A 22,307-nucleotide genomic window follows, 5' to 3' on the forward strand; every position below is an offset into this window, starting at 1 on the left:
GGTCAGGAGGCGACGGAATAACTACTTGAGACGCTCCCGGATTGGCTTAGGGGGCGACTTCACGTAGCTCGCTTTGCAGATGCCCAGCAGCTCCGCAAGCCCGCGGTGAGGGCGCCAGGGTGACGTCACTCGAAAGTGCCGGCTCAGCGCGAACGTGACGTCACGCGGGCGGGCCAGTCCGCCGTGAGGTCACCCGGTGGGCGCGGCCAGGCCGAATCCCCAGTGTCGTCACGGGCCGGGGCGGGGCCAGAGCGTGTCAGCCGAGCCGAATCAAAACAAGCCGGAGACCCGCCTTTTCCCTCCGGCTCGGGAGCGTCTCGCTCGCGTCCCGAGCCCGCGGCGCTCGCGCGGCTGCGAGCCTCGGGTGGCCGCGCGCCCGCTCCAGGAAGCCGGAGAGGGCGCGGCGGCCGGGATGGCGCGGCGCGGGCCGCGCGGCTAGACGGGCGCCGGAGGAGCCGCCGGCCCGCGCCCTCCATTCTTTGCCTCCCGGAGCCCGCTCCGCGCGGCCCGGGAGCGGCCGTGCGGCGGGGAGTCGCCTTCGCTGACGCCGGGCACCTGGACGCTCGCGAGATGCCCAACCCCAAAAACAGCAAAGGCGGCCGCAAAAACAAGCGCGCCAACAGCAGCGGGGACGAGCAGGAAAATGGAGCCGGGGCCCTGGCAGCGGCGGGCGCGGCGGGCGCGGCGGCCGGGGGGGGCCTGGCGGCGGCGGCCGGCTGCGGAGCAGCGGCGGCGGGAGCGCAGGGCACCGGGGGCGCGGCGGGCACCGGAGGCGCGGGGACTGGCGCCGCCAACGCCGCGGTCGCCGCGGGGGCTGCAGCCGCGGGCGACGCCAAGAACGGTAAGACGGGGCTGGCGGGGCGAGCGCCAACTTCCTCCCCGACGGGGACGGCGCGGTGGCGGGGCGCGGGCGGTGCGTGGACAATGCGAGAGTCAGGAAGTGCTCACCCCGCCTCTCCGCCCCGCGGCGGCTGCCCCGTCCCGGTCCCCACGCCTGGCGGCGGCGGCGACAACGATTCCGCGGCCCCTTCCTGGGCTATCTGCCGCTCCCGGGTCGCGCGCCCGGAGTCGGCTGCGCCTCCGACTCCGAGGGGCGCTGGGTGCTTGGCGGCCGCCGTGCTCCCCTCGGGCCCTGCGGGTCCTGGCGGGACCAAGTGTGTGCCCCGGGCCGTGGGGGAAGGGCGGGGGAAGAAGAGAGCTGCCCAAGTTGAGAAGAAGGATCCGATTGGAAACTTAGACACCAGTTCATTCTTCCCCGTGTCCCCCTCAGCTCCCGTCTTTCCTTCCGAATGAGGAAGAGCCTTAAATCCCTGCAGATCCGGGCTTGCTGCGGCAACTGCCACAGGTGAAGAGGCCCCGAAACATTTTTACTATAGGGCGTGTGCGTGTGCGTGTGTGTGTGTGTGTGTGTGCTGGCGCGCGCGTTCTTTAATTCTCTTGCTCGCTTGAGGAAGGAAGAGAATCTGAACTTGACTTCCGTTCTCAGACCCGAGATTAAAAAAAAAAATGAACCTCTGTATGATTCTGTTTCACAGTTTTAGAAGGAAGCCAACTAATCTTAGGCAGTGCCTGAATGCACCTTTGGAGGGGCACGTAGGGAAGAGTGGACAGGATTGCCGTTGTCACTGCACAGGCATGGCTTTCGTTAAACGGAGCCCGGCAAACACTTCTTCCTTGGACAGTTCTTGGAATTCCTATGTTCAGGCGGTTTTTCAGGGAAGGGAATAGAGGTATATTTAATGAAGGGAGAATAGGATTTTTGTATCTGGCTTTTAATTTGTAGTTTTTCAGTTTTTGAAGCCATTCTTTATGCAGATCAGTCACTTTTTAAAACGGCCACCTGCACTTAGAAGAACCCCACAGTGCTCTGAACATAGGAGATTGAAGTATAGTCTGTTAAGAACAAACCATAGGCCCCATTGGCTGTGTGTCTGCAATATTGAAATAAGAATGTTTTTCTTTTTTCTAGGAATAGACATCCTGGTTTTGAATGTGTGATAATGCAGTTTTTGGTCAGGCTGTCTTCTCCATGTTCTTTTGTTTTCCAAGCTCTGCACTTCATTTTGGTATTGATGTGGCAGAGGGAAAGGAAGACAGACTTGTGGCTTAGCAGAGCTCTGCCTTCTTGGGAACGTTGGTCTTTCTCAGACTTGATTTCCTCAACTTTAAAATTGAAAACATATTATATATATTATTACATTGGCCCCCTCATAGGGTTATGGTGAGGCTTGGAGTGTCACTTTCTTGCCCAGTTTGCTGTTCTTGTTTAAAGTCTTGTTACGTTTCTAATGTGCTTACTTAAAGTTCCTCAAGGAAAGTGATCAATGAATGATAGCTGTCATTCACTCCTTCAAAAACTATTAAACACTTACAGTGTTACCACTACTGTGCTAAGTATTAAAAGGTACAGTGGTAATCAAGAGAGGACATCCTGGTCCTCAAGGAGCTTGCATTCCAGGTCTGGTGGCAGTGTGGCTTACCCCCCCCCCCCCTTTTTTTTTTTTTGTCTGTATGGAAGCCTCAAGTTCTCTGTTTCCTTATTCTCCGAAAGATTAGACTACTTTCACAGAACTCTATCTCTGAAACTAATAATACACTCCATGTTAATTAAATTAAAAAAAATAATTCTTTAGAAAAAAGATTAGACAACTTTAAGGTGGTGTGAAGAATTTTTTTTCTTAGGCTGGTGATATCTCCTCCTTTGTAAACTTCAAGCTAGTTATGATGTCCTGATTATTTCCTTGGAAATGGCAAACTCAGGTATATTTAGCAGTTCTGTATATGTCTGTGTGAAGCTGTGTGTTTCTGATTTGGAGCTTGTTTTAGGAAATGAATGGGGAAAAAGGGAGGAAATGGGCCAAACATTGCCATAGTCAGGGTTAGGGAAGGTACAAACTTTGATCCGTGAGCTGTATTTTATGATGCCACATTTGGTTCTAACATCGTATCATGTCTCAGTGAATGATCCACCTTAATTTGAAGAACTTCTCACCGCAGTTGATACCTGAACATGGATGCTAAGGCCTCCTGTGTGCAAAACTGATAAGTAAGGAAATTATAAATGCTTCCCCCCCCCCATGTAACGCTGTACTTTATAATGTTGGGGTGGGAGAGGTGGTATGGGTGAATTTTAAAGGAAGGGGCAATAGATATGCAGATTCTCAAGAATCAACCAATAAGGCCAATTATTTTTGAATTTTGGAATGACATCAGTTGGACTAGTATAGTATTTCTTTTTTTTAAAAAGATTTATTTATTGAGAGAGAGTGAGAGAAAAAGCAGGGAGAACAGCAGAGGGAGAGGGAGAAGCAGACACCCTGCTGAGCAGGGAGTCCAATCTTTATTTTTTTTTAAGATTTTATTTATTTATTTATTTGACACAGAGAGAGAGAGAGAGAGAGAGAGTGTACAAGCAAGAAGAGCAGAGGCAGAGGGACAGCAGGCTTCCATTAGAGCAGGGAGCCCAATGGGGGGCTCAGGCTTGATTCTAGGACTCCGGGATCATGACTTGAGCTGAAGGCAGACACTTAACTGACTGAGCCACCCAGGGGCCCCAGTTTTTGTTTTTTTTTTAAGATTATTTACTTGAGAGAGAGCACGTATGAGCGTTGTGGGGTTGGGGAGGGTCAGAGGGAGAGGAAGAAGCAGATTTTCCACTGAGCAGGGAGCCTGACAACACGGGATTCACTCCCAGACAATTCGATCCCAGATGGCAAGATCCTGACCTGGGCGGAAGGCAGATACTTGACTGCTTAAGTGACTTAAGTATACCCCAGTATAGTATTTCTAAGTATATTCAATTTTTTTTTTAACTGTGACATTAGATTTTGCAGTTATGAATATTGCAAATCAAATAATTCTAAGGATGTAATCTGAATTCTGTTAAAATTTTAAAGGGTTTGTTTTCACTGTGCAACTTCGTTGTGATCTGCATATGCAAGCATGCCAATTTCATGACGTTAATAGTAGTTGTAGCTTGTACTTGTTTGGAGTTTATAGAATTGTTTTATGTCTTGTAGTTCTTGGGCATTATGGCCACCAGGGAAGGGTACTATTAGTTCTTAGTTGTTCACTGCCTGTCAGTAGGTATAAATAGCTGCTTATTTGATAAAAGAGGACTGCTAGTTAGGGAAAGCTGGGGAAGCTATGGTAGGATTGTAGGTGAAGAAGTTGAACTGGTTGCAATTGTGCATCTTAAGTAAGTTGAATATTAATCGTAAGGACTTTGTACTCCTAATAAGTTTCTTAGTACATTTTTAGATCCTGGTTTATGAAGCTTTTTGTAGGAATTGGAGTAAGAGATGAAGTGCCATCCTATTCCTACATAGTAAACATCTGTGCACATACTGTAGCATTTTGATTGTAGGTAGACAAGATTTGCCAATCATTATTTTTAGGATCTAGTAATCATGCAGTCAGTTATAACTATGCAGTTTCATTCTGGAATTCTGGTTCCATTAGGCCACAGCTTTTGCGCTTAAGGCCTAAAAAAATATGAACCCTTGATCACAGTATCTAGTTTTCAGTGGGCCTGGATCTCAGATCCTTTTTATTAATTCCTGTTTTATGGATGATGGTGGTTCATCATACCACTCATTCCTGACTGCCACCAGAAACCCTGGGTAGCTGAATCTGCCTTTAATCCATTCAACAACACTTTCTAGTAAATGGAGCTAGTTTATATAGTGATTGGTTGTGCATTTGGTAGGCATAGATTCCTGTCCTGGTTCCTCAAATTATTTGCCATATGATCTCAGGCAAGTCATTTGACTTCTTTGAGACTCAGTTTCTGCATATTTAAAATGGGGTTACAGGGATGCCTGGGTGGCTCAGTTGGTTAGGCAGCTGCCTTCGGCTCAGGTCATGATCCTAGCGTCCTGGGATCGAGTCCCACATCGGGCTCCTTGCTCGGCGGGGAGCCTGCTTCTCCCTCTGCCTCTGCCTGCCATTCTGTCTGCCTGTGCTCGCTCGCTCTCTCTCCCTCTCTGACAAATAAATAAAATCTAAAAAAAAATAAATAAATAAAAATAAAAATAAAATGGGATTACAGTACCTACCCATACATATATAGTAAGACCTATAACATATATTACAGACACATTACTTATATACACATATATGGTGTTTGACTTATAATATGAGCTTACTAAGTGTTAATTTGGCAGATTCTGGAAATAGTCTTTGAAACAGAGATTTTATGTGTAGGAATTTTACTGGAAATGTGCTAGCTGGGCAGTGAGGGAAGCAGGATTGAACAGAGAGGGAGGAATTGAACTGCTCTGCAGTTGCAGCTGAGACTTCTGGAGCTGGAATGGTCCTGCAGAGTTATCTCACCTTGAGACATGGAGGCAGGGCCTTTAAACTCACCATCCCCCCTTGACTGGTCATTTGGACGTGGGCTGCCCCCAGAAAGAAGGTATATGACCTGGGAAGTGGCATCTCTTAGCTGGAGAGCCTCTGGAGAGGTACTCAGCTGAGAGATTTCTGCTCCGAGGGAAGCTCTTTTAATTGCCCTAGCATTATCTCTTTCTTCACTTAGAACACTAGTGCCGTTCACCTAAGACACAGGTGTGGAATAGTTGTCACTTCCCTTTATGGATCAGGTTGGGAGTTCACTACCAGTCTAACATTTTTTTGATGGGAAACATGTTCCGAATTCCGTACATCTTTACAAGTAGGTTTTTGGAACCCTATAAACAAGATTTGTGCTTTTCTGCATACTTAGGCCAGTAAACACGTTTAGTATAACCCCAGGTTTGTAGTATATTTCAAATAGTTTCTTTTTTTAGGTGCTTACTTGAATTCTTATTACATTTAAATTATCTAGTGGTGCCTGGGTGGCTCAGTCGTTAAGCGTCTGCCTTCTGCCCAGGTCCTGATCCCAGGGTCCTGGGATCAAGCCCTCCATCAGGTTCCCTGCTCTGCAGGAAGCCTGCTTTTCCCTCTCCCACTCCTCCTGCTTATGTTTCCTCTCTCGCTGTGTCTCTCTCTGTGTCAAATAAATAAAATCTTTAAAAAAAATTCACACACACAAAAAATTATATTTTTCAGAAGAAAAATGAGTGTTTGCCTGCTGTTTATTTTCAAATCAAGGAGTATTAATTGCAGGTCTAAGATATGTTGAGTGCAGTTGTCATCTTGGAAGACATTTTCTTGCCTTATTTAGAAGTTCCTTTTGTCAGGTCTTTAAAAATATCTTCTACTTTTGGACCTTGCCTTTTAAAATCCACCTTTGTAATGGGGGATTGGTAGAAAATATTGCCTCATCCATCAAAGATTCATCTTGTGCACTTTTAAGAACTATTCTGTGTTCTGCTAATGGAGTTTTGCGCACAGTCCTTACTCTTTCCTTCTTGTTAGAGGACCTGAGTTTAAATTCTAGAAACTAAACCTTCAATGTCAGCTTTCTTGCAAGTCCAAGAATATATATCATTCCATAGAGAATTGAAAACAGGAGATAAAACTGGGAAGACTCTTGAAGCTTAATCCTCCTATGAATTTACCCTAGGCTTAGCTATGAACAATTTAAAAGACTTGAAGGCATCAAAAGGAAAAATTTAGGAGAGAAAAAAACCTGTTCTGACTGATTTTGCGAGGTCTTTGGCATTTTTAAGGGATTGATTTAATTAAAAGTGTTTTGTTATTTCATTATTTAACAGTAATAAAATGGCCATTAAAAAAATGAAGAAGATCGGTGAAGTTCTCTTTGCCCTTCTAGTCAAGCACATCCTCCTACCACTGAGATCACCATTGTTAACATTTGGATGCATATTCTTGGACACTTTTAATTTTTTCTCTTACAGAATTTTCAAAAATATGTATACAGTTTTCAAAAAGGATTATATATTTTATAATCTGTGTTTTACATATGCAGTATTTTGTAGACATTTTAGCAGAGTAGTAAATACACAGGTGCATTACCATTTTAATGACTACATAACATGCCATCATATGTTTGCATCTTGGATAATTTGATCATTCTACTATTTTCTGACCTTTAGTTTCTTATTTATACATCTGTAGGCATTACCCAATTACCTGTGGACTTGCTGTGTCAAAGGATAGGCATTTTTAAAAAAAATTGCTTAATACATGGTGACAGATTGTCTCATAGAAAACTTATAGCAGTTTGATCCCACTGTGGTCAGTGTGTCCTTTCCCCATAGCCTCACTAGTCTCTAGGGACTGTTGCTTTAAAGGCATGCTGGAGAATTGCTGGTATCCCTGACTGTCTCAGCAGTAAGAGGGCCCCAGTAGGATCAAGAGCCAGGAGAGGATGCTACCACACTTGAGGGGACTTTCCAAAGCTGCATTTATTTGTTTTGGGGACTTCTGTGCTCTTTAGTGATTTGGTGGCTAACAAGGATTCAGTAAGATATCCCATAGTGGTGAGTGGTATTTTAGCAGTTGGTAATAATGAAGGTGAAAACATAGGCTTTTGAAATTCTGACTGCACCATTATTCTAATCTTAAGAAATAAGGCCTAAAATTTTTAAAGTTTTAGTAAGCGTGTGGTCTGAACAGGCGTGGGTGCAAACCTAGGTGCCCCAGTTTACTAGCAAAGTGACTTGGGGCAAGTTATGTAACCTTTCTCAGACTTCCTTTTCTAAACACAATCCTTTAGAGTGTTTCTGAAGATGAAGAAAAACTGTATTAAAGATCTTGGCTCAGAGCCTGGCAGATATGGCACTATCTGTAACAGCTTTGTAAGTTTTGTGATTGGTTCAACTTTATTCAATTACAAGACTTTTAAAATTATTCTGCGTTGAGAACAGACACCAGGAGACAATAAGGTGGTGAAGGGTCTTTGAACATTAATATAAGAAAAGACTGATTTCATACAGGTTGTTATTCAAGCCCTGATTTGATTACAAGTGATCTGTTCTTCCCTCATCATCTCTCTCTGATTAAAGTTTACCTGGAAAAATCAGATGATTTAACAGAAAAGAAAAAAAGTACAAAGCAAAATGTGACAATTGTTATGTCCTCCTTTCTTCACTTATTTATTCATCTCATATATTGAGGGCCTGCTATTTGTCAGGCACTGTGTTGGGCTCTGGGATTATAAGGACAAAAGAAGTGGCCCCAAGGGGCTTATGGTCTACTTGGGAGCCTTTATAGAAACCAGTACTAATAGGTTATTACGTGTACACTACACATGGGTAGCTTAGAAATAAAGAGCCGGAGCTTCTGAGGTGATACAAATTTGGATTAAAGATGGGGATTGTGGGGCCCCTGGGTGGCTAGCCAGTTAACTCTGACTCTTGGTTTCAGCTCAGGTTGTGATCTCATGGGTCATGAGATTGAGCCCCATGTCAGACTCTGCGCTCAGCGAGGAGTCTGCTGAAGATTCTCTCTCCCTCTCTCTCCCCAACCCCACAAATAAATAAATCTTAATAAAGAGATGAGATTGTATTACTAAGATATGGAGAAGTGAAATAAACATGTGGAGTTGAAGAGTAGCTGAAAGGAGGTAGGGAGCTCAGGGTATTCTTTGGGGATCAGTCAGTGCTTAATATTACTAACATAATAGTATTAATATCCCCTCTCTCCAGTCCTCAGCTAGAACGTTCATCAGTTTGAGTGTTTATTTGTTTACTTATTCCTTGTTTTGTTTGTTCATCTGTGTACACCCATTTTTCCAAATATTTATTATGTGCCTATTGTCTCTTCTATAATTGGAAGTTTAATGTTGAATTGTAGTTGAATGCATCAGAATCTGCATTCCTACAGGCTCATAGTGATGTTGGGACAGAGACCTGTGAGCACCATGAGGTATGATAGTGTGCTATGGATACCCAGTGGAGAAAATGATGTTTCCTGGAGGAGAGGATGTTTGAGCTGAGTCCTGCAGGAAGAGAAGCAGTTAGCTCTGAAAGCAAAGAAAGAGACTTAAGTTCTGGTTGTTGCCAGGAGTTTGTGACTGGTCTTAGGTGCAGTGGTAGGACAGGAGGCTGGAAAGGGAATGGGGCCTGACAGTCAAATCTGGATGTTTTGTAGCCAGGAAAGGACCATCCTGGAAGTTTGTAAGTAGACACATACATGGTCAACTGTACCTGCAAAAGGCACATGTTCATTTATTTGGTTTGCCATCATAGGTTGCTCACAAGCTGATAAAGTTGTAATTTCAATAGAGTGGTATTTTAGCAATTTTTCTTTTGATACAACTAGTCAAGGATTATTGGCCCAGCCTGCCATGGACCCTTGATTTTGGTTTTTCAGTAAAGCAGTGGGCACAGTACCCAAGGCTGCTGTGTGGAGAGTCTGTCTTCATTGTGGGCACCAGCATCCCTGTACTTTCTCAGCCATGGGAAGTTAGCTACTTGAGGTTAACTTAAGAGAACCAACTGCCGATGGAGTGGTTGGGGCCATCTGAGCAGAAAGGGTTTTCTCTGGAGGGAGAGTTGTCCCTGTGGTTTATTTTTCATACCCTGTAGAAAGTGTATATATATCTCTGTGCCAGGGTGGATTAATTTTCTTGGTTTGTCATTCTATTTTTCTCATCATTGGATCAGTTTTAAAACTCTGGTTGGGTTTGGCTCTCATTGTTTTGTACAAAATAACTTTGTATATATGTGTGTGTGTCTTAATTCTGTATATTTGAGAAAGCTTCCAGTTCTCAGTGGTTGGTGAAATAGCAATTTGCTTTATTTAATCAACAGATGTTTCAGTTCGATTGTACTAGAGTGTTTTTATAAAATGGCAAAGGGTAGTGTTTCTAATACTTAATTATTATATGTCCTGATTTATTAGAAGTAGAAAAGGGACACAAATTCTTTCTGCTAAATTATAAGGATAATACCTGAAAACAATCTAAGAGTTAGAAACAGATTCAGAGGAAGTTTAAAGAAAAGAGGAAGACTTAAAGAGGAAGTGTAAAATGTTAATCATATAATTGCTTTGACTGCAATTAATAAGGTTAGCATGATTTTCGTAAACACTCATATGTAATCAGTAGATTTAATTGTCAGGAGGAAAAGATTTTCCTCCATTTTCTTAGGTGTAATGATTGGGGTCTGCAAATTAAGCCAACAAAAGATAAATTAATAACAGAAAAGATGGATTTAATCACAGGAAAAGAATTCAACTCAAAGTGGGGGGGGTTAGAATTTGTGGCTTATATACCACCTTCACAGGAGAAGGGGAGGGGAAAAGACAGGGGAAAACAGATGACTTCTTAATAAGAGAAGGGGAAAGGAAGATGGACACCTATAGGAAATGAAATAGCTTTCTGGAAAGATAAATGGGCCCTTAGAAAATACAGGGAGTTGATAGTTTTGTGACAATGTCTGCTTAGGTGTGTGTGCAGACTTTTCTCTGGTAGGAGTCAGTCTTCCTTGATTGCGCCTTGGAGGAAACTTAAATCAGTTCTTTTGAGAGGCTCTGCATTTAGACAGATAAGAGATTTCAGGAACTCAAGTGTCTTCAGCTGAAAATAATTTTTAGGCTACAGTGGCACATTCTTGATCTCTTCCAAAATATTTTGCAGTTCAGATCACATTACCCCCATAGTAACAATTACAGGTAGTCAGGTTGCAAAAGACAGTGTCATAATTCAGGATTTCTAATTTTTATTTGTTGGAAATTTATTAGAAATAGATGGTCTTAAAGCATATGCCTTTAAAAAAACTGAGAAAAAGGGTAAGTTTAGGCAAAAGTTAACAGGTATCAAATTGCTTATATAGGTAAGGAACCTATTTGCCAGATTTAAAATGTAGATTTTTCCCTAGGGATAAGCATAAGTTTGATGATACTTCAGATCATGTCCTTTCAAGTTATAAAAGCATCTCAGGAGAGTCTTTTGACACTGATGTTGAAAACGAATCACAAACTTTTTAAGATTTCTAAATGAGCACTCTGGAATATGTTTTTTTCAGTATAATATTTAGTAGAACTCTAATACAACTTTTTTTTTTTTAAGATTTTATTTATTTATTTGACAGAGATCACAAGTAGGCAGAGAGGCAGGCAGAGAGAGAGGAAAGGAAGCAGGCTCCCTGCTGAGCAGAGAGCCTGATTGGTGGTGGTGGGGGGAGCGCGACCCCAGGACCCTGGGATCATGACTTGAGCTGAAGGCAGAGGCTTTAACCCACTTAACCCACTGAGCCACCCAGGTGCCCCAGAACTCTAATACAGCTTCTTAAAGTGACTCATTACTTGTTGTGTTTCAGTGCCTGACGAAGCTCAGTGTCTGGGCAGAAATGGAATATACAGAATCAGGTTCTGGCTATTTCTGATCGGCAGCGTGTGCAGTTTGTGATCTGAGAGGCTGAGCTGGGGTTGGTTCGTGATGGTTTTACTGAGCCCACTCAGTGCTGCCAGAAGCCACAGAGAGAGCCTGGCCTTGAGAAATAGAAATGTGAGCATCTAGCATTGGGGGCCACTCCAAGAACAACTCCAGGTGGTTTCCAGCCCCTCAGACCTGTTCTTCGTGGTGGTGCTCACATGTTGCAGCGCTGTTGGTCTTGTGATGGTATGGTGTCACTATATGAGGCCTTTAGTGTTAGGTCTGCAGATAATGTCTTGCTTCCAGAGCAAATTGGGTAAAATTCCTGGGTACAAGTTGTGTTGGGGCTACAGAACCCATAGAATCCACAGAAAGGAGAAGCAGCTGCTTCCAGCAGTTGGAACAGTGGTGATGCCACAACTGCCCTTTATTTTATTTTATTTTTTAAGATTACTTATTTATTTATTTGACAGAGGGAGATCACAAGTAGGCAGAGAAGCAGGCAGAGAGAGAGGAGGAAGCAGGCTCCCCACTGAGCAGAGAGCCCGATGTGGGGCTCCATCCCAGGACCCTGGGATCATGACCTGAGCCGAAGGCAGAGGCTTTAACCCACTGAGCCACCCAGGCGCCCCCACAACTGCCCTTTATTGAGTGCTCTCTAGGAGTTAGCTAAGCACCCGGCAGTGGGTAGTCTACACTTGAGGAAGAGGACACTAAGCTCCAGATATGGTCTCTTTCCCTTTTTGCAGAAGAGGCATGTTTGGGTTACGGAGACGTGCCTGACCCAGATGCCATAGTTTGATCCTGTGTGGTATCGGGCCCATCTTGATGGATACCCATGCATGTGTATAAATAATGAACACACTTTTAAATAGAGGATTTAAATGCAGTGTAAAAACATCAAAGAAGCAAGAGGGCTATTTAAATTATTTTAAAAAGGCCTTATGCTTATCATTTGGGTACTTGAACTGAAATTAAATTTGGGAAACAAAACACTTGACCAAGGAAGCACTTCGTTCATGCATTTTCCATTCATGTTTGTCTGATTCCTTCTCTTTATGATGGAAGGATTTCCTGGTCTTGGAATTGTGGGGCTTGTGAACATTTGAACTGACACTGTCTTTAATGGACTGTAGTTCATGACTAGGGTGTGATTATCTTCTCTAGGCTAAAGTCCTAGATGTGGGATCACTGGTCATGAGGCATTTTTTTTTTAAGATTTTATTTATTTATTTGAGAGTGGGGGAGTGGGGAGCACAAGCAAGGGGAACTGCAGGCAGAGGGAGAGGGAGCAGACTCCCTGCTGAACAGGGAGCCCAATGTGGGACTCCATCCTGGGACCCTGGGATCATGACCAACTGAGCCACCCAGGAGCCCAAGGCATGGGTTTTTAAGGCTTCGAGACAAAGTGCCAAACTGTCCTCTAGAAAGGGTTTACCAGTTTGCGCGACCCCTGGGGTGCGCCTTTCTTCACAGTCCTCAGCATGGGTTTTGGGTTTTGATGATCATTTTCATCTCCACCCATCAGATGGGTGAAAAATTACATCTCATTGTTAGTTTTATTTGCATTTGGTGGATTGTCACTGAGTGAGTGCCTTTATATGTATACTACTCATTTGTGGTGTTTTCCCCTTTGTGTTTTTTGTTCATTTTACTAGGGGATATTTGTGTCCTTACTGATTTGCACCAAGTTTTTATATATTCAGGATACTTTTTTGATGTACATTTTCCCTGGTTTATTGTTTGTCTTTTGTCTTATTTCAGGTGTCCTTGCTGGTTAGAATTGGTACGGTTTTGTATGATCACAGAACATCCACATAGAGAGAGAACTCGAGAGAAAGGTAGGGAGCTTGAGGGAAGGAGCCTGTTTTGACGGTACTCTCAGGAAAAGCAGTGTGGGCCTGGCACAAGGTTAATCACTTGGGTATCAGTGCACAGCAGTGCTCTTATGGTAGTGAGGTTCTGTTTCCTTTTTGTATTTAATTTTTGAGGCTCTGTTTTCACAGAATTGGTTGCAGTTCCTGCTGCCTTCCCTGATCCTTCACTTCCCTGACCGCTGTTGTCTGGTTGACAGCTGGGCTGCAGTGCTCAACACCTGTCATGTCTTGCACATTTCTAAAATCCCTTGCAGTTTTTATTCTAGCTGCTTAGGACTTTGAAACTTGTAGATAAAGGTTATCTATCCATTAGTTACTTACCACCTCTTTTCAAGAATAAAGCTGCAAACTCAGTCCTCTTAAGGCTAAATTGCCCATAAGTTCTTTGTGATAACACACTTAAATGCCAAATCACAAGAAAGTTCTCATTTTTCTCATTGTGGCACTTGGATTGAAATTACATTTGTATGTTAGTAAGATGAAGATACAGTTTTGAGTCAAACCAAAATTTATTTGCACCCCCATGCATCATGCTGATCTCATCAGCCCTCGTGCTTCTCAAATGGCTGTGATTTGAGAGAGGTTCCCAAACTCACTACTTGTTCCAGAGAGTGTGAAATTTGACAGACATAGGTCATAACTTGAGATCTGGCATTTTGCAAGACCAGTGAACTTTTCTCAGTGCAAATGTTCTGTTTTTAAAGATTTTATTTATTTATCTATCTGTCTATTTACTTATTTGAGAGAGTGATCTCAAGACCCCAAGATCATGACCTGAGCCGAAATCAAGAGTCAGAGCCACCCAGATGCCCCTCAGCCCAAATGCTCTTATCTGTAGAAAATAAAGATGTTATGAAATACTGTTTGTGACTCTTTGCAAACGAAGTATGGAGCTATTTGAAAAAGTGAATTGTTGGGTCATGATTTGGGGGTCGTAGTGTTTTCTGGGTGAATTTTTGGTTCTTAGTTACCTTTGTGGTAGTGTGGCTGCTTCCCACTGTGTTGAATGCACACTCTGATCTGTTGAAGAACCCAGGGCAGGACTTAACTTTCCCCTCCTTGAGTTTGCAGCTAATGTTATTCTTCCAAAATCCTTATTCGGGGAGCCTTTAGTTTCTTTCCACATTCAGGTCTAGGAGATCTGCTGTGTAGATTTTCCAGGAGAATCTTTAGTGCTTGCCTGTTGTTCTCAGGGCAAGTCCAGCTCCTTGAGGGAGGAGCTCTTCAGACTTTATGCAAGGGCTTTCTGACCCCATGATGAGGAAGGACTGTAGTGAAGCCTTGGGCGGGGTTCTTTTCACTAGAGTGAGGATAGCTGACTGGGGGATTGTTCTGTTGGGATCTGTGAATCATCTTGTCCCCAGGTTTCATCATAACAGCAAATGCCACTATGATTTTAACCATTTTGTTAATAGGGATTTGCTTTCGGCTATTGTGCTGCATGATTTATGTGTGTGCGCCTATATCTGTAATCATGCCTCACTGAGTTTGTACCTTGATTCACTCAGGTCTTTCTGCTTTTTGTTCTTTACCTGCCTCTTGGGTCCTACGGAGTGGGAGTTTAAGTGTTGCTGTAAAAGCGTTTGAAATGCTTACATGTGGCTTTTGTTTGTTTCCCTACCTCCCTTTTAGATTTTGCATTTTTATTTTATTTTATTTAAAAGATTTTATTTGTCAGAGAGAGAGACAGAGAGAGAGAATGAGCACAAGCAGGGAGAACAGTAGGCACAGGGAGAAGCAGGGTTAGCATGGGGCCCAATGTGGGACTTGATCCCAGGACCTCGAGATCATGACCTGAGCGGAAGGCAGATGCTTAAGTGACTGAGCCACCCAGGTGTCCCTAGATTTTACATTTTAAATTACATTGAAGAATTTTGGATATATCAAACTATATTATGGATTTTATCAAAACAAGTTATATAGGCATATGATGCTTGGTATGTGTAAGTATTAATGTATGCATGCAAATATATCAATATGTTTATATTGAATAATTGTTTTTCTTGAGATTTGGTTGATTTAAAAACACTTTGTAAACTTCGTCCTTGAGATAATCAGATTTGAAACTTTTGACTAAATCCCTTTTTATCATAACTTTTTAATCTTCGATGAGATATGTGATGACTTGGAAAAATTTTTAAGGAATTAATTGGAAATGTTTTTCTCTTGACAGACTGGAAATACTATTTAGAATTCATTTAGTATATAATCATATACATTTATATATATTTCAGTAGAATTATATTTACTCTGACAGATTTTCTAATAGCAAAAAGAAATTTCCAGATATTTTTGGTAACTTTATAAATGGTATATATTTTTTTCCCCTCTAGTTTAGAAATAAATAGTTTTGAGTCTTTGAGAGTGGCCATACTATAAAATTAATCTTTGTTCCATAGAAGTAATTGGAAAAGGAGTGAATGTCTAGTTAGAATGACATCACTGGCTTAATATCTCAGTGGGGGTCTATAACTTTGAGTTTGCTTAGCAGTAGAAAATCTTTTGAAATACCGTCTTGAAAATAAGTCATATTACAGCAGGTTGTATTGAGTGTGAATATGTGATAAACTGCTGGGCCAGGACATAGACGTGACTGATTCTTGACTCTAGTTTTTATTTTTACTGAGGTATGTGTAAGACTTAGACATCCTCTCTCCTTTGACAAGTCTTTCCTTGTTGCAACAGATTCTGTAACTTGCTTGTTGGTTGCTGATGCAGCATTTCAGAAATAGACTAGTGTGGGCCCTAGGTAAAGGCTTTGTCTTTTCTCCTTGGATCCCAGCAGAGTGATTGCCCTGCTGGAAGGGAGCTCTATAAAGCATTTTCCCAGGTTTATTTTGAAGGGAATACAAGGGAGCAGAAAGTGTATTTTTCAGGGAACTCAACAGGGCAGAAAAGGCATGTGGAAAACAGAGGAGTATAAGGATTTAGTTTAGTTGGGGGTTTGGGTAGGGTAGGGAAATGAATTTTGTTACAGTATGCTGTGATTTTATGATTTAAATATACTAGTCTTAAATAATCTCGAGAGTTGGTATGTTGACCCAGTCTGTTGAACCAAACAGAGATCAAGCCAGACAGGCTGAGTTTCTCTTTTCAACGTCTGCATGCTTTTTCTGCAGTAGTCTGCATACCAATAGAATGGATAGAAGGGTGTGTTTCTTTACATTTTTTCCAAGGAAAATTGCTTTATTCTCGTTAATGACAATGTAAGCCTTTGCTCATGACCTTTTTTTTTTTTTTTTGAGTTTAGCAATTCTGTTAGAGTAGATTTATCACAGTTTTTTTTTTTTCTTTTTTCTTTTTTAAAATTTTTTTTAGGATTTATTTATCTTAGAGCCTATATGAGTGAGGTGGGGGGCAAAGGGAGATGGAGAGACTCCTTAAGTAGACTCCTTGATCCCAGGACCCTGAGATTGTGACCTGAGCTGAAATCAAGAGTCAGATGTTCAGCCGAGCCACCCTTGCGCCCCTCTCTGTCTTTGTTTTTAAGGAGTGCAAAGATGGGGTCAGGAAACCTTTATATTGTAACTGGGTTTAAGCACTTGCTTCTTTAATTTGGATTTCCTTATACCTAGTTTTAAGGCAAGTCTGAGTGTTAATATGAGTATTGAACATTTTGAATAAGTTTTTGGGTCATCAGATCACAGTAAGTAGTGCTATAATTTTGAATAAGATGCTGTTCCAAATTATGGTACTACTTATGATCTGATTACACAAAGCTTATTGGTCACTGCCTCTTCTTATAAGGTGGCTTTATGCACTTTATTGATCTGTGTACAGTATGGGTAAGAGTGGAAGAGGGAAGGCCACGTACTAGCTGGATGCCCAGGGCAGATCATTAAAGGATCCCGTGTAGGCTCAGGAAATATTTATATAATATGGATGAAGAGATTTCCTTATTTCTATTCTGTGGAACTTGGGTATTTTTAAGCAGCATTCTGGAAAACGATGGAACCATTATCTTTATTCCGATAGCCTAAACCAGGCATATTTAGTTCTCTGTACTTTGGGATTTTGACATGGCCCCTGTTAGAAAAGGAAGAACGAATTTTCTGCTTTATAGTCATTATCAATACAGATTTTTTGCCAATAAAAGAATGTGAAAGCCAGAATAGAAATAAAAAAATAGGTACAGTAGAAGCCTGTAGCTTTCAATTTAGTGTGAGCTTGAGGCTAGGTAGGCTGTGGGTTTTAATTGAAAGTAAGGAAAGAGTAGGTCTAAGAGAATAAACAATGTATTGAGAGAATGTTAAAAACCCAAGTTGTTAAATATAGTTGAAGAGCTCTTTTTTTTTTTAATGTAAAACTTACATGTTTATTTGTGTAGAGTGGATTGCCTGAGTAAAAACATGTGTTTAAACCCTATTCAAAGCATAAAAACATGTTTAATTGAATGTAACCGCCGTGTACTCAATTTGCTACCCACTTTGGAGCAGTCTCAGCTACTAAAATAACATAAGGAAGGATAAACTAAATTGGAGGTTAAGACAGATGTGCTTATGTGAGCTTATTTGTACCTCCTATATTAATTAAAACAAGTTGACAAAATATTTTTGTATTTTCTCTTTATATATAAGACTTAGTGTCTTTTTTTATGTAGTAGAGAAAAGGGTCTCAAAATACTTAAGAAAGAAAACTTTTTAGTTTTCACTTAAAAAATACTTAATCAAGAAATGATAAGCAAATACGTAGTGAATTTGAGGTGTGGTGTGGGGCAGTGGGGGCTGTAGTTAGCTTTTTGCAGTCTGTGTCCACTGGTTCCCCTCTAATCTGCTTTCTGTGCTGCAGTCACAGTGAGAGACCATGGCTGAAGCAGAGTCTTTGCTTTTGGGCCTGTTGGGTGATCAGATGAGAAGGCCAGACTAGGGCCTAATCATGAAACTCCCTGACCACACTCAGAGGAGTTGGGGCTTCAGTCTGGGAGTTTCTGAGTTGCCTGAATGTGTGTATGATGTAATCATAGTGTGATTTTTCAGAGTGGTAGTCAGACATTTTTGCTTGTGTGACCCCTAAAAAAATTTGAAAACACAGTTCCTCTTGCACATTTAATGTCATTACACCCAGTTTTTTTTAAAGGTTTGAATAAATGCAGAGGATACCATTTCCAAATATATTGTAAACATCATTTAAATGTATTTAAAGAGAATTCCAGTATCATAGTAACTTGTAACCATTTACCAGCTATTAAAAAACAGTAGTCAGAAATTTTACAACTTCTCTTGATTTCTGTTCAATTCTTACCCGGAATTTGATTCTAAGACCAAGTATTGTCTTTTATTGATTATTCTGTCGTATTTTCCTGTAACAAAGTATGTGTATAAACTTAAGTTTATATTAAGAAGCACTTATGTAATGGTAGGGTAAGAACCTCAAGAAATCTGCTTCTCCATAAAAGCAATGAGAACAAAGGCGAAAATGATTAAACCCAACTTTTTCAGAACTCTGGATGTTAATCATAGGCTTGTAGTAATCCTTCGAGTGCATATTCAAGGAAAAGGACTGAATCAGAGTAAGAACAGTGAATTTTGTGTTTTAACTTGCTCTATTCCCACTCCCTCTCCCTGGCTCCGTGGTAGCTTTAAACAAGTAGCCTAGTAGTCATTGGAGGGGTAAGAACACGTTTGGAACTTCCCCAAAAGCCTGAGCTCCAGACTGTTGTCACTATTTACTTGTCTGGAAGCTTCCCACTAAAGGCTCATTTATAGGGCTTGTCTTTATTTGACCTGGCTCAAAGATTGCCCAGTGGTAAAGTCCTGTTCTTAGGATATCTGTTGAAAACAATCAGCAGCAACTGTTTAACATCACAACTGGCCTGTGTCAGTGATATCAGTTGGGGCAAACAACAGGTTGGCCAAAAACCTTAAAAAGAAAATCTTGGGAATGAGTTGTCCATAGGTGGCTCGCCAAAAGCGCTGATATATTCATATATTCCAGTGCTCTAGAAGACTGTGCCCATGGGGCAGGGGTGTATGCAGGCCCAGGAAATACTGGAAGTGGGCTTCAGTTCTCACCTCTGGCCTTGAGGCTCTGTACTAGCAGCAAGTAATGGCTGAGACGGTTGTAAACTGTTGAAGCATTGAAGGCATGTCCCAGCACACACACAGCCCCTTGGTGAAGGGTGGGAGACTGTTATTACCTCAATTACCACTAAACTAACTAACAGAGACTTCAGTGGCCGCACATGACCAAAAAAACAAAACAAAACAAAAAAACAGACTTCACAGAATTAGTCCAAGAAAATCACTAAACAAACAAACAGCGATAGTAATAACAGCATGTCCTGTGAGGAGAGGGAATCTGGTTTTCAGAGTTTCCACCTTATATTTTTGAAAGTGTTCAGTTTTCAACAAAAATAAAATACTGAAGTATGGCTTATGGTCTTGTTCACCACTTGACGTCTCCTGAGCTAAACTCTGCACTGGCCACATAACAGGTGTTCAGAAACATTATTTGATGTGCAGTGATTAGTGGGGTAGTCATACTTAGGTGATTTTTGAGAGCTGCTAGTATTTCCTTTCTTCCATTGTAAGTGTTTAACCCTAAGACAAACCCGGGTATTTTGATCACATCTCCTAGAACAGAGTCCTTGTTAAATGACACCATACATTTGCCCAAATGTGTGTTGATTTAGTATCCTGGAAAATTTGAAGGCTCTTTCTTTAGGCAATTATGTACAGTAAACCTGCTAAGAAAACTTGACTTATTCAGAAACCAGATCATTTTGAGATGTCTCCTATGTGAAATTTATCTTTATAGTTTGAGTTTTTAAAGCATTTTAGAAATAAAACTATTATACTTTTTTTTTTTTTTTTTGCGGACATCCAGATCTCTAGTGACCTACAGTCGAGTACTCACATTGTATTGTATTTGACATCTTTATTTAATGATTCAGAGGATTTTGGTGTGTCAGACCTGGTGAATTAAGACTATCAGCACATGCTGATTTAAAAAATCTGGCTTCAAATCCATAATATTTGCAGATGACTGACTTTTACTATTTTCATGATCAGTTGTGATGTTGAAGATATTCAGGGTTGCCATTTACTGTATCGATGTTCCCTGGTTCATTCCAGGAGCAGGAAAAAGGAAACTGGAAATACTGATGTCTTCACTTCTGTGCACAGAGGGTTATCAATATTTCCCATTTCCAAATACTCATTTGTGTGTATTTTTCATCATTCTCTTTTACTCCAGCATCTGAAAAAAGATGAAATAAACCTGGTAGACTGGCAAGCTTCAGACTCCTGTGTCCCTGCCAGGAGAAGATGTGCACTGATGTGGCATTGATGCCAGCCAGGGAGGCAGGGGCTGACGAGGGTCTTTGAGAATGTGGTCAGAATTCTGAACGGTGATGACCGAGTGCCGCAGAGGCTAATGCTGAGCTGGCCAACCTTCAAAGAGTGACACCTGAAAGAGAAGCCATAAAGTAAACAGTTGTTTAGTGGCAATTGTGAACAAGGCCAGAAATGACTGGGGTTCACAGTGGATTAGGAAGTTAAAACTTAATTGTTAAGGAACCTGGTTAGCAAAACCATCTTTCCCTTTCAAGGACTAGTTTGGGTTTATAATAGGTTGAAGGCCCTTGTCTTTCCTGTTGTTTCACAGTTTTCTGTTTTAAATGTATAAGAACATAAGCAGTTTTCCTATGAAAGAGCATTTTGGGTTTTCTGCACTAGAGCAAGTGAAAGTAAAATGGAAGGGCTTTTTTTGTTTGTTTTTCACTGTGGAAATAGCATGTGATAGACGTATGCACATGGGCACATGAACATGTGTCTAAACTTACAAAAAGAAAGTTGTATCTATAGTTCTTCATAGATAAACTCATGCACATATGTGAGTGCGTGTGCCTTATTTCAGTGGGCGTCTGTTATAAATTTATAGTTTTTATATATGAGTACATGTAGCTGTCATTATATTCATTGTCAATGAATATAATTTTTTCTTATTAAAGCAAGTTGCCATTATAATTGCTAATGCCCCTGATGAAGACTAGATAGCTTCAATAATCTTTATTTTATATATAGAGAGAGTAAGTATGGGGGGAGGGTAGGGAGAGGGAGAAGGAGAGAAGCAGACTCCCCACTGAGGGTGCAGCCTCAATCCCACCACCCCAAGACCACAGCCTGAACTGAAATCTAGAGTGGGATACTCAGCTGACTGAGCCATCCAGGCATCCCCTACATTGACATTTCTTAAGTAGTTAACCTAAGATGATGGAATTTGCTGGACTCCTATCGTTGTCATTGGTGATGTGATCCAGGTGAAGATTCAGATTATGTGGCCACTTCTTTATCATGTGTCATTTCTCAGTTCATTGTTCTTTGTCTGCCTTTCCTCATAGATCTAGTCTCTGAGGTAAATATGAGACTCTCCTTTTCGTATTTGTAGGACATGAATTCCCAGGTTTGATAGGTGAGGGAGGAGAATAGGTGAAGGTAATGGTCTTGAGAAGAGCTAAGTGGAGACAAGACTGGTCCCACATGAGGACGATAGCACCCTGAGAAGTCTGGCCTTGGTTAGAGCCAAGGAGAGGACCTTTGACAGAAGACAAGGCAGGATAGAGTTGGGAGCAACCTGAGCCCGTTTCATTATTGTCTCAGTTTTACCAGTGAGGCTGGGAGCAGGTAGGGGGAGGTAGGGGGAGAGGCACCTTCATGGACCAGGTGGACCGAGGGCTGGGTTGGTTGTCAGAATAGAGTGAAAGGAGCAGCCCAGGCTGTATGTGAGAGAAGAGAAATGCTGACAGAGAAACCAGGTGAGAGAAAAATACGTGGAGACCTGGGTATGAATAGGAAAGTCTGAGGGTGAGGGAGCTGAGCCAAGGGGAGGGAGAGGAGGGGTGAGCAGTGGATGAGGTGAGTAGTTCAAGGATGGAGAGCACTTCGCTTGTCCGCGAGGTGCCTCTCTGAGGAGTAGAGCCCGGGGCATGGGAGAGAGGGTGGCCCTCCTGAAAGGTGCTGTGTTTGTGGGACCCCTGGGTCATCTGGCCTTCCCTCTCCCTTTACACCCTTCTCTGGTTGCCTTTGAAAAGTGAGGAGGGGAGGGAGTGCCTTGGCACCCATCAAGTACAGATTTTAATATCTACTAGGCAAAACTGATTGGAAAGTTAGGAGAGAGATGGCGAATGGGTTTTTTCTTTGTCATCATTTATACTCTCCTTCACTGTAAAATACAGTGTTTTTCAAAAATACATGTAACATTAT

General features: G+C 41.9%; 1 protein-coding gene across 2 annotated transcripts in view; it reads left to right on the forward strand.

The window, feature by feature from the left end:
• Positions 1–430: 430 nt before the first annotated feature.
• LOC111147619 (hdc homolog, cell cycle regulator) overlaps positions 431–22,307 on the forward strand; it is a 45,392-nt gene continuing 23,515 nt past the window's right edge. The window contains exons 1-2 of one of the 2 annotated variants that reach the window (XM_022503788.1): positions 799–841; positions 12,992–13,068. In XM_022503788.1, the coding sequence (XP_022359496.1) occupies positions 13,026–13,068 (43 nt within the window). In that variant the 5' untranslated portion in view covers positions 799–841; positions 12,992–13,025. Of the gene's footprint in view, positions 842–12,991; positions 13,069–22,307 lie in introns of both variants that reach the window. The other variant, XM_022503789.1, reaches the window with a different exon arrangement.

Source organism: Enhydra lutris, unplaced genomic scaffold (genome assembly GCF_002288905.1).
Source record: "Enhydra lutris kenyoni isolate GAN:26980312 unplaced genomic scaffold, ASM228890v2 scaffoldscaffold17, whole genome shotgun sequence".
NCBI classification, from domain to species: Eukaryota; Metazoa; Chordata; class Mammalia; order Carnivora; family Mustelidae; genus Enhydra; species Enhydra lutris.